We start from the raw sequence: 11,317 nt of genomic DNA, 5'->3' as shown, positions 1-11,317 counted from the left end.
GGGCTCCGCGCTCCCGCCGCACACCTGCGGACGCGGAGGCCGCCCCGCCGCCCCGGCCCACCCCCCGCTCCCGGGCGCGGCGGCCACACGGACGCGGAGCTGCGGTGGTCAGAACAGCCTTTAATCCCGCGCCCTACAGGGCGAACTCCCGGAGCGCCTCCTCGGCCGTGCGGCACTGGTTCAGCTCGATCTGCACCTCCACCGTCAAGGGCTGGAGCTGGTAGTCGGCGTCGTACACTGCAGCCGCAGGTTTGGTCTTTTCTGAGGAAATAAAAACGCGGGTCTGTGAGTCCCGAGGGGCGTGCGGGCTGCTTCTCGGCCGTCCTGGACGGGCTAGTTCCGCATCCCGGAAACGCAGAGCTGCCCTCCGAGTCAGGGGGAGCGCAGCTTCGTTGTCGGCGTAGTAAGGAACACACTTCAGTCACCCCTCATCAGATCGTTTAACAGGCTCAGCTGTTGGAGCTGCGAGATGAACTAGCCACGTGTCTGGGAACACCGGTTTCTCTTGAAAGAACACCGACAAACCATGGTTATTCGGACGCGGATATTTGGTAGATGTTTGCTAAAAAGCAAACGAAGGAAGCCTGGCATTGCGGGGAAAACAACAGAAAGCATTTTGATACATTTATGACATTTGAGCTTTCGAGTAGAAATTAGAATTTTGGAACATCGCATCCGCCACCGTGAACTTAACAGTTTCCCAACACTCCAAGACTTTTCTAATCATACGGGTGCTGATGAAGAATATGATTTTTGGAAAATGTATAATGAAACGTGTCAACGGTTGGAAGATCTGCATAACTCTGTGAACCAGTATTTCACAAATAACCAATGTCTGACGTCACAGATTGTGCAGGGGCAAGATAGCCCTTCAAAATGCAGTGTGAAAAAAAAAAGCAATGTAGACTAATGGATTTTAAGGTAACTATGCAAAAACGATAGATTCAGTATTCACACTGTAACAGGCTTTAAAAAACTAGTTGTCAAATTTTGACATAATATCTGAGATATCAGTTATTTGAAAGCCTATGAAAATAGCCCCTTCTTTTCCAGTTTCATGCCCATGTGAGACTGGATTTTCTTCACACACTACAATCACAGCAACACATCACAAGAGATTAGGGGCTGCAGGAGCAACTATTCAAATGCAACTATCCTCAATTAAGCCAGACAATAAAGAAATTTGCAAAAGAGTAAAAGAAAATTAAGACCATCTTGACCCCGTAGCTTGATTACAAATCATGCCCATTGTCCATATTTGTATGGGCCCTGAAGTCCTGCAGTGTACATCCTTTGTTCTTTTTTAAAAAAAAAAAACTTTTTTTTTCAATGTTTATTTTTGAGAGACAGCACAAGCGGGCAAGAGCACAGTGAGGGAGACACAGAATCCAAAGCAGGCTCCTGGCTCCCAGCTGTCAGCACAGAGCCCTATGCAGGGCTGGAACCTACAGACTGTGAGATCATGACCTGAGCCCGGAGTCTAACGCTAACCAACTGAGCCACCCAGGTGTCCCTCTTTGTTCTTTTTCAAAGCTGTTTTGGCTATTCTACATACTTTGAATTTCCATATTAATTTTAGAATCAGCTTGCTGATTTCTACCAAAAAAAAAAAAATCCCCCCAGAATTATGATTGCTATCAGGTTGAATCATAGATCAATCTGAGGAAAACCAACATCTTAACAATCCTGAATCTCCCTATTCATGTACATATTTATCCATTTAAGTCTTTGATTTCTCTCAGCAACATTTTGTAGTTTTCACTGTATAGAACTTCCACATCCTTAGATTTATCCCTATTTCATATTTTTCAATGGCATTGTAAATGGTATTTTTAAATTTCAGTATCTAATTGTTTATTGCTAGTATATAGAAATACAATTAATTTTTGAATACTGATCCTGTATCATGCAACCCTGTTAAACTCAATAGTTTTAGAAGCTTTTCTTTTTTATAAATTTTTTTTCAACGTTTTATTTATTTTTGGGACAGAGAGAGACAGAGCATGAACGGGCGAGGGGCAGAGAGAGAGGGAGACACAGAATCGGAAACAGGCTCCAGGCTCTGAGCCATCAGCCCAGAGCCCGACGCGGGGCTCGAACTCACGGACCGCGAGATCGTGACCTGGCTGAAGTCGGACTGCGCCACCCAGGCGCCCCTAGAAGCTTTTCTAATTATAGGTATGCAGTGCTACAGATTTCTCTATAAATACTGTTTTAGTTATATTCTATTAATTTTGATATTTTATCTTTTCATTTTCATTCCGTTGAAAATATTTTCTAATTTCCTTTTTGATTTCTTCTTTGACTGATAGATTATTTAGAAGTGCGTTATTTAGGGGCGCCTGGATGGCTCAGTTGGTTGAGCGTCCGACTTCTGTGCTGACAGCTCAGAGCTTGGAGACTACTTCAAATTCTGTGTCTGTCTTTCCCCCTCTCTCTTTCTCTGCCCCTCCCCCACTCGCACTCTGTCTCTCAAAAAAATAAACATTTAAAAAAGATTTTTAAAAAGTGTGTAATTTAGTTTCAAACAATTGAGAGATCTTACATACTTCTTTTACTGATTTCTAATTTAATTCCCCTGTAGTCATAGAGGATAGGATACTTTGTATGTCTTGAATTGTTTTAAACTTATTGAGATTTTATTAATAGCCCAGATTATGGAATATCTCAGTTCTGTGTGCACTTAAAGAAGGTGTATTCTCACGTTGTTCGGTGGGGTACTCTACAGATGTCAGTTACATCAAGTTGATTGGCAGTGTGATTCAGGTCTCCTACATCCTTAATGATTTTCTATCTGTTCTATCAATTACTTAGGGAGGTGTACTGAAATCTCTGAATATAATTTTGGATTTGTCTATTGCTCCTTGTAGTACTATCAGTTTTTGTTTCATATATTTTCAAGCTCAATTATTAGCTGCATACTTAGGATTGTTACATCCTCCTGACTCCTTTATTATTACAAAATAACCCTCTTTACCCCTGGTAATAGTCTTTCTCTGAAGTCCATTATGTCTGATATTAATAGTTGCTCCTGTTTTTTTATTAGTGTTAGCAAGAATATCTTTCTCCATCCTTTTAATATTTTTGTATCTTTATATTTAAAGTGGGTTTTGGGTAGGTAGCATATGGTTGCATCTTTTTTATCCAATGTGATCATCTCTGCCTTTTAATTGGGTGTTTAGACCATTTACATTTAATGCAATTATTGATATGATTACATTTAAGTCTACCATCTTATTTGTTTTCTATTAACTCACATGTCCTCTGTTTCTTTTTGTTTTATTCTTTAAGAATAACTATCTTTATGATCCTTCTTTTTACTCCTTTGTTGGCTTCAAGTGATATTATACCACTTCACATAGAAATAGGAACCTTACAATGATACACTTCCATTTCTTTCCTTACTCCCACTTCTAGCCTTTTTGCTATTATTGTACATTCTATTGGTTATATTATATATATATATATATATATATATATATATATATTATATACATTTTTCATTAAACAATTAACTATAATTTAAACATACTTAAATAAGAAAGGAATCTATATTTACTTACAATTACCATTTTCAATGCTCTCAATTTCTTTGTACAGATTCAGATCCATCTAGTATTTTCTTCTCTTTAAAGAACTACTTTTAACTTTTCTTGTAGTACATGTATGCTGGTGATGCATTCTTTCAGCATTTGTCTAGAAAAGTGTTCACTTTGCCTTTATTTTTGGAAGATAGTTTTGTTGGGTAAAAAATATTAAGTTGATGTTTTTCTTTGAGACTTCCTCCACTGTCTTCTATTTGACATTTTCCTGATGACAAATCTGATGTCATCTTTATCTTTGTTCTTCTGTACATAATGTGTCTTTATCACCAACTTTTAGCAGTTTTATTATTATCTAGCTTGGTTTTGTTTTCTTCATGCTTCTTGTGTTTAGAGTTCACTTAACTTTTTGGATTGGTATATTGATATTTTCCATCTAATTTGGAGGAAGTGTTTCAGCAGTTATTTCTTTAGATAGTCTTTCTGCCCTCCTCACTCTCCTTTGGGGACTCCAACTACATGGACATCAGTTCCTTTGAATTTGTCTGAAAATTCACTGATGCTCTATTCATTTTTTTCTATTCAAATTCATTATTTCTATTCAAATTTTTCTGAGTTTCATTGTGGATAGTTTCTACTGCTTCCAGTTTACTAATCTTTTTTTTTTCTGAATTGTCTAATATTGTCTAATATGCCACTAATCCCACTGAATGTATTTTTAATGTAACATGGTAGTGTTCATCTCTAAAAGTTTAGTTTATCTTCCATATTGCTACATACCACCACCAATCTTTCCTTTAGCTTCTTAGATATATGGAATATAATTCTAACTTCTTTAATGTCCTTGTCTACTAATTCTAACATATGTTATTTCTGAGTCAATTATGAACAATAAATCCTCATTATTTAAATAAACACTCCCTGCTCTCAGTTACCACCGTTAATTCTTACCTTTTTTAGCTCTCTTGTTCTTGTTCTTTGAATCCTGAGAGGAAGAACCACAACAAGAGATGCTTACTGGACTTGGTGGGCACCAGGGAAGGGGTGCTGTCCTATAGGAAGGCAGGGCAGCTCTAACCTGGCTCCCCACACCTGAGAAGGCTGCCCAAGGAGCCAGTAACCCAGAGGGCTGGGAGCTGGGCACCGCCACATGGCCTAGGGAGAGGCCTTCCTCCTCTCCAGGCGTCCCGGGGCCCTGCCAGCACGGGGGCTTCCGGAGGAGGTTGGGAGGCTCAGAGATGCCCCCCCCCCCCATAACCCTTCCCTGCCCAGCACTGGTTTGATGGGGAGGGGTGTGACAGAGGCCCTACTGTACCCTGAGGGACGTCAGCCTGTCCGTTTCCAAAGTGCGGATCACCCCAAAGTTGCACACTTCGGACACAAGTGGCTCCCCTGCCAGCAGGGGCTCCAGGACCACCAAGCCACTGCCCAGCACCCGCAGGATGGGCGGGTCCTGGCGGAGCTCCTTAGGAAGCTCTTTCTTCTTGGATCCCTTCTGTTCCTGTGGAGAGAGGTCAGGAGAGTGGACGGGGCCCAGCAGGGACAGTGCCCAGAGTGCCCAGGGCCGCCACCACCACCACCTCGGGGCACCTGGCAGCCCGGCCAGTACCTTTGCCACCTCTTTCTCCCTTTTCCCTGCCGTGTCCTTCCCGTCTTTTCCCTTCTTGTCTTTCTCCTTCTTCCCCTTCTTGTCCTTCTCCCCTTTTCCTTTCTTGGCAGGCAACGGGACGTCAACAGGAGGCAGCACCACAGGCCAAGAGAGAATCTAGGGGACGGCGAGGCGGCCACGAGTGAACACAGGCCAGCCTGGGGCTGGCTGGGACCTTGCCGACAAGGGAGCGGGGCCCCACGACAGAAGACCGGGAGACAGGAAAAGGGGGATCCCGGCCACCCACCTTCTCCTCCACGATGGTCACGGTGGTTCCCGCCAGCAGGAAAGCCTTGAGTGGCACCAGGTCCTTGAGTGTGTGCTGCATCTCGTAGCTGCAGGGGATGACATCAGTCCAGGGCTTGCGGACAGTGCTGAAGAGAACGGTCCTTGGGGAGGGGGATGAAGACAGGGGTCCCATCACCCGGGAGGCTGTGGCCTGGGACCAGGACCAGGCCTTTGAGAAGACGTGCACACACGTGCACAGCGGGAGATGAGGCCAGACACAAAGGATTACTGCCCGATGCATTTAGATCAAGGTCAAAGAGAGGTAAACTAGTTAATGGTGTTAGTTGAGTTGACTGTGACCCTTGGGGAGGAGGCAGGGGCCTAAGGAGTCTTCGGAGGTCCTGGTATGTTGTTACTTGTCAAGGGCAGTGGTTACCTCAGTGTCCTCATCATTTGGCTGTAAAGTGGGTATTTCTCTATGTGTGTGTTATACCTCAATCGTTTATTTTTTTTTAATGGTAGAACAGATCTGTATGTCCACAGCCACATGGAAAATCAGCAAATTTCAAATTGATATACAGAAGTCTATTTTTTTAAAACAAAAAAGATATGAGTATATATGTTTATATATATGACTGTATAAGAAAAAAATAGGGAACTACGTGCACAAAACTATTAAGAATAACTCATTCTGGGGGCACCTGGGTGGCTCAGTGGGTTGAGTGTCCAACTTTTGATTTTGGCTCAGGTCATGATCCCAGGGTCATGGGATCGAGCCCCACATTGGGCTCCATGTTGAGTGTGGAGCCCGCTTAAGAGTCTCTTTCTCTCTCTGTCTCCCTCTGTCCCTCTCCTGCTCTCTCTCTCTCTCTCTCAAATAATAATAAAGAGTAATTCACTCCAGGGCCTGGCTGGCTCAGTCAGTAAGGCCTGTGACTCTTGATCTTGGGTTCCTGAGTTCAAGCCCCATGATGGGCATAGAAACTACTTAAAAAAAGAAGAAGAAAAAAAAGAGTAATTCATTCTATAGGATAGGTTAGATGGATGCAGAAGAAGAAACTTATTTTCTCATGTACATATTTTTCTAATTTACATATTTTTAAAGCAGAATTATTTGCGGCTCTTTTTTTGTTTATGTTTTCAAAAACTCAACACCACCAAGAACCACAAAGTCGTCGGCTGTGGTTGACTGAGGAGCCTGGCACGGGGGGTGGCTGGTTGTCCCCCACCTTCTCTCTGGCAGCGGGGATGGCCGCTTGCCTGGTTCTGTCACCTGAGGGAACACAGCACAAGTGGATGGGCCACTGCAGCTTTTCCATATTCTCCACAAACCTTATCATTTACCCTCAGTTGAATTTTGTAAAAAATAAACCCAGGGGCGTCTTGGTGGCTCATTCGGTTAAGCGTCTCACTCTTGATCTCAGCTCAGGTCTTAGTTCAAGCCCGTGTTGGCATAATAATGATAGTAATTATTATTATTATTAAATAAACCCAAATCAGGCTCAATGTTTTGAAATTAGTTACAAAAATCAGTTAATAGAGCTTCAATACCTAATGAGAAGTGACCCTAAAAATTCTTCATCAAAAGGTTCTTCATCACATAAGACAACACCTGTGGGGGCTGTGAGGCCAGAGGGGCCTTAGGAGGGTAAGGAAGAGCCTGCTGCTCAGGCTGCAAGATCCACACCAGGGTGTCGGATGCCAGGATACGTTCCACGTACCAAGAAGTTAAACTGAAAAGACTCTCAACTCTGAGGGCTAAAACGGAAAGTGCTGTCCTCTCGGGTGACTAAGAAATGCCCGCGTGCGCGACACCTGGCGGCGGGACACCTGGCGGCGGAAAGGCGCTGCAGCCCTGCCGGGCGGAGGGAAGGAAGCGCGGGAGGTAGGGCTCGGAGTGCCGGACACCGACGCGGCCGCACCTGCACTGCCGGGAGCGCAGCCTCGGCCCGTCCCGCGCGGCCCGGGGGCGGGGGCAGGGGGGGGGTGCCCTGCTCTTGGACGAGGAAGGGGCTCCCGCAGGGCAGGGTCTCCGTCCTTACCCTGGGGAGGGGCAGAGCCGGGGGTCTCTTCGCGGCCGCAGCTTGGCCAGCTCTTCCGCGGAGTCGGCCACCCCGGGCAAGGGCGCCGACCCGCCCGACACGAGCGAATCCTCGCGCTCTCCCGACTGGGCGGACAGCTCGGACTCCGCAGAGTCCTCGTGCTCTTCAAAGACCTCTTCGGGAACGTCCTCCGGAATGTCCTCGGCCAGCTGTTCGGCGCTGGGCGAGGGCATGACGATCTGCGGGAGAGACCACACACCCGCCCGGCCGCGGTGTTCAGGGTTCTCAGGGCGCGCAGCGCGCGTGCGCGTGAACAGGTGTCCGCGCCACGGTGAACTTGCGGAGCCAGCGAACACACAGACTGGGGCAGGAAGGGTTTTCTTAATGCCCCTTCTCAGAGAACTGCCTTAGGGGTAAGAACAGTAACAATTTCTGCAGAAGCTGGGGTGTCCTCCGTTGCTCCTGGCTGAATGACACCCTGAGGTCTGCTTCCGAAGGGAAGGGTGATGGAGTAGGGGAGAAACATGCCGCGGGGAGCAACCAACCTGGTTGTAAATGCTGTTTCCTTGTGAGGCCGTTGGCTCATATTCAAGGGCAAAGGAAGGAGGTGAAAGAAAGGAGGAGGTTCAAGAAAGGGGCTGAACGAGCCTCTTCCCTTCTCGGAGGAGGGTGTGAATCAGAAAGCTCCCTGTGAAGGGGTTTCCTGGGCCCCAAGAAGCTGAGAAGCTGTTCTCCTGCGCAGGCACACTGCGGACCCCAGTGCAGCCCAGCCCTCCCTCCCCCCCCCCCCCCCCCCGGGGGGGGGGGGGGGCAAGAGCCCCCGAATCACACACCTCAGGCAGGACACCACCATATTCACTTCCTTCTCCTTCTTCCTCTTTTACAAAATCGTAGGTCACATAATAGCTGTAAGTGATAAAAGGGCCTTGGGGCCCTGGTTCCGGGTCTAAGACAGAGGTGTCCTGAACCCCCTTGACATTTCCAATGGTCACCACGAGCTGTGCCTGACGTGCCAAGAGGTCTGCAGGGGAGAATGGGTAGGAGTGAGGGGGACGGCAGGGGAGCCGGATTCTTGCGTTCTCTCCACAAAGTGGGGAGCCTCAGAGTTTGCAGACTTGGGTTCAAATCCCAGTTCTGCCAAGTTCCAACAGCTGTTTGGGGGTAAGTCCCTTTTTGGTAAGACACCCCTCTTAAGCCTTGTTTTCTGGGTCTGTATAATGGGAACGGTAGTAGCTGCTTTACAGGATGGTTACAGATGAAGAGTACATGTTATCTTACCACGAGCCTGGCTCACAGTAGGCATAGCTATTATCACCATCTTGACCTTGAACAACCTCTGATGCAGCTTGTGGCATGGGCCACAAGGGGGTGATCTCAAACCGCCACAAAAGTAAAGAAGTTGATTTAAAGAATGTTTCCTGTTTGCCTCCTTACTGCTTCTGTCCCCAGATCCCAATCACAGGCATCAAAAGTCTGGGACAGAACTCTGACTGAGGTGAGCTACGCCTGATTAGGGTGTGGGTCAAGTGGGGAGCTGCAGGGACAGACCACTAGTTCAATGGTGGACAGGCAGCAGAGGCTCGAGGTGTCAGATGCCGGCCCCTCCCCACTGGGCACATCAGCTCCCTCACCCCCACTGCGGCCGAGCCCCCGGAACTGATGCTTCTCGCTGGGAGACACGGTGATGTCGTCCAGCACGCAGAGCTGGGACAGGCTGTCGATGGTGAAGCCTCGGTAGTAGGGCAGCAGGGCCAGCGGGTTCCCCTGCAGCACCAGCAGCCTCAGACGGCGGAGGGTGCTGAGGCTGGCCATCATGCCCTGCAGGTCCGTCAGGTCGTTGAAGCTCAGGTCCAGAGAGACGAGGTTGGGCCTAGAAGGGAAGCAGCACCATCCGGGGGTCCAGAGGCAGGGTGAGCAAAGGGATGGGGACGTGTGCCTGGCCTGCCCTGCTCAACACCCGCCGGCACCCCACGTCCAGAACAGACAGAAGGCCTGTGCTGAGGGCAAGTTAGGAATTTCAGCCCACCCTCGACTCCCAAGTCAGGCGCCCTTGACTCAAGTTAGCCACCCTGTTGGGAAGCGCTTCTTGGTTCTACTGCCCCCCCTCTCTCCACGACACTGCCATCCTCGCTGCGACACAGAGATGGCCCTCGTCACATCCTGCCTCCACTGACTTCCATTTACACCGGTCTTTTCTTCTTGGTCCCTCCCATAGATCCTGACACAGTGTTGTGCCACTAGAAGGTTCTCAACAAAGACGGACAGACTGGCAAGGAAGACAGATGGAAGCCTCATGGGGAGGGGCGGTGAATTGGGGTAAGAGGGGGAGGTGGATATGGGGATCTGGGATGAGGGTGCCTGAAACTTGAGGGGTTTAGAAGCTGGAGGATGCCTTCCAAAGCCCGGCTGGCTCATGGTCATAGGAAGCCACGTGATTCCTTTCTTGGGGCACAAGAGTGAAGAACATGCCAGTGAGGACAAAGGAGGCACCCTCCATGCCAGTCTGGAGAAGAGGGCCAAACAGGGGGCAGGGGTGGTTCCCCAATGCGCACACTAGAAAGCAAACTGGTTTCAGCTCTGAGAGCAGCTGCGAGAGAAGCGCGAGGGGCGCTTCATCAGCACTTTGTTGTACCCCGGGCCTCCAGCTGACCGAGCTCAGCCATGTCCCCTCCCCTTCTGCTCTCCTTTTGCAGCCTGTCCCGCCCGTGATGTTGGCTAGCCAGTCAACGGGAAATACCCAAGAACATTTCATGGGGACCAGCACACGGACCGTATCCCGTGTCAGCCTTCTTCAAGAAGACTGAGAACACATCAGCAAAATCGGTCCACGAAAAGGGGGCCCTCCTTTTAATTTCAAAGCAGTGAAAATCAAAGGTTTCACATACATGTTTTTATGAAAGCCACACTTGGCATTAAGCAGGTTACCTACGTTTAGAATAAGTATGTTTTCCAAATTAAAAAAATCAGAACACCCGGTACCCTGTCCACGGTCTGAAATCAGCCATCACAGAAGTCTAACATGTACGCCTCCCTCCTGGCAGCCGCCGTCAGTGGAAGAAAGAGGTGCAGAAGCGCACGTGGCCAAGACTGTGTAGAGAGAGCTTGGCAAGAGTGGGAGAAAGAGGAGGAAGAAGGAAACTATGGCCAGAGTCGGGCACGTTCCAAGAGCACGTACAGTTGGGCCACCTGAGATCCTTCTCCAGGTTACCTAGAAAAGCAGGGAAGTGATGCTGGCCTATGTCCTCTGCCCCTTCCGGGCTGTGAACCTAAGCCCATGGCTGCCCAGGACGCTGAAACCCTGGGAATCCTCACAGCACACCCCGAAAGCTTCCTCTGACGGCCTTTCACAGGTCACCTCGGGTCCCCGCATAGTCCTCAGACCCAGGGTTTTGTCTCCCACCGCTCACTGCCCAAGGAGACAAGTCACAGCAGGAGTGGTCTGTAGGGCAGCTGGGGGCGATTTTGCACGGCACGCACTGGGCACTATCTACAAACACTTTGGTGGTTACAACTGGGGCAGGGGTGCTACTGGCATCTAGTGGGTGGAGGCCAGGGGTGCCGCTCAACTTCCTGTGTGCGCAAGACAGCCCCACCACCGACCGGTTCCCACTCCAGTGCCGGCAGTGCCCAAGTCAAGAAACCCTGCTCTAAAAGCATCATAGCAAAAGGTTTGCTTTTGCTTCCTGCTATTTGTAATCCTTCCCTGGGCTTCGGTGGAAATGTTTGCTTATTTAGTTAGAGAAATAAATCCTAGGACTGGAGCTGGCAGCCAACCAGCAGTTATTATAGAAAAGAGCAAAGTTAAAAAAGAAAATAAAAGAGCAAAGCTGGGAAGGGAAGGGAAGGGAAGGGAAGGG

General features: G+C 48.4%; 1 protein-coding gene across 1 annotated transcript; it reads right to left on the bottom strand.

The window, feature by feature from the left end:
* Positions 1 to 100: 100 nt before the first annotated feature.
* On the bottom strand, positions 101 to 9,406 carry LOC121025024 (leucine-rich repeat-containing protein 43-like; the record flags this gene model as incomplete). The annotated part of the gene is made up of 8 exons (XM_040467371.1): positions 101 to 261; positions 4,494 to 4,527; positions 4,858 to 5,043; positions 5,152 to 5,307; positions 5,438 to 5,579; positions 7,461 to 7,699; positions 8,294 to 8,481; positions 9,092 to 9,406. Coding segments are annotated over 8 exons (1,388 nt in total), but the record flags the coding sequence as incomplete, so codon positions are not given.
* Between the last annotated feature and the right edge of the window lie 1,911 nt (positions 9,407 to 11,317).

The sequence above is a fragment of the Herpailurus yagouaroundi genome, unplaced genomic scaffold (genome assembly GCF_014898765.1).
Source record: "Herpailurus yagouaroundi ecotype Mexico unplaced genomic scaffold, PumYag 67451, whole genome shotgun sequence".
NCBI lineage: Eukaryota > Metazoa > Chordata > Mammalia > Carnivora > Felidae > Herpailurus > Herpailurus yagouaroundi.
Note: the sequence above shows the minus strand (reverse complement) of the source record. Positions and strands in the feature narration are given on the sequence as shown.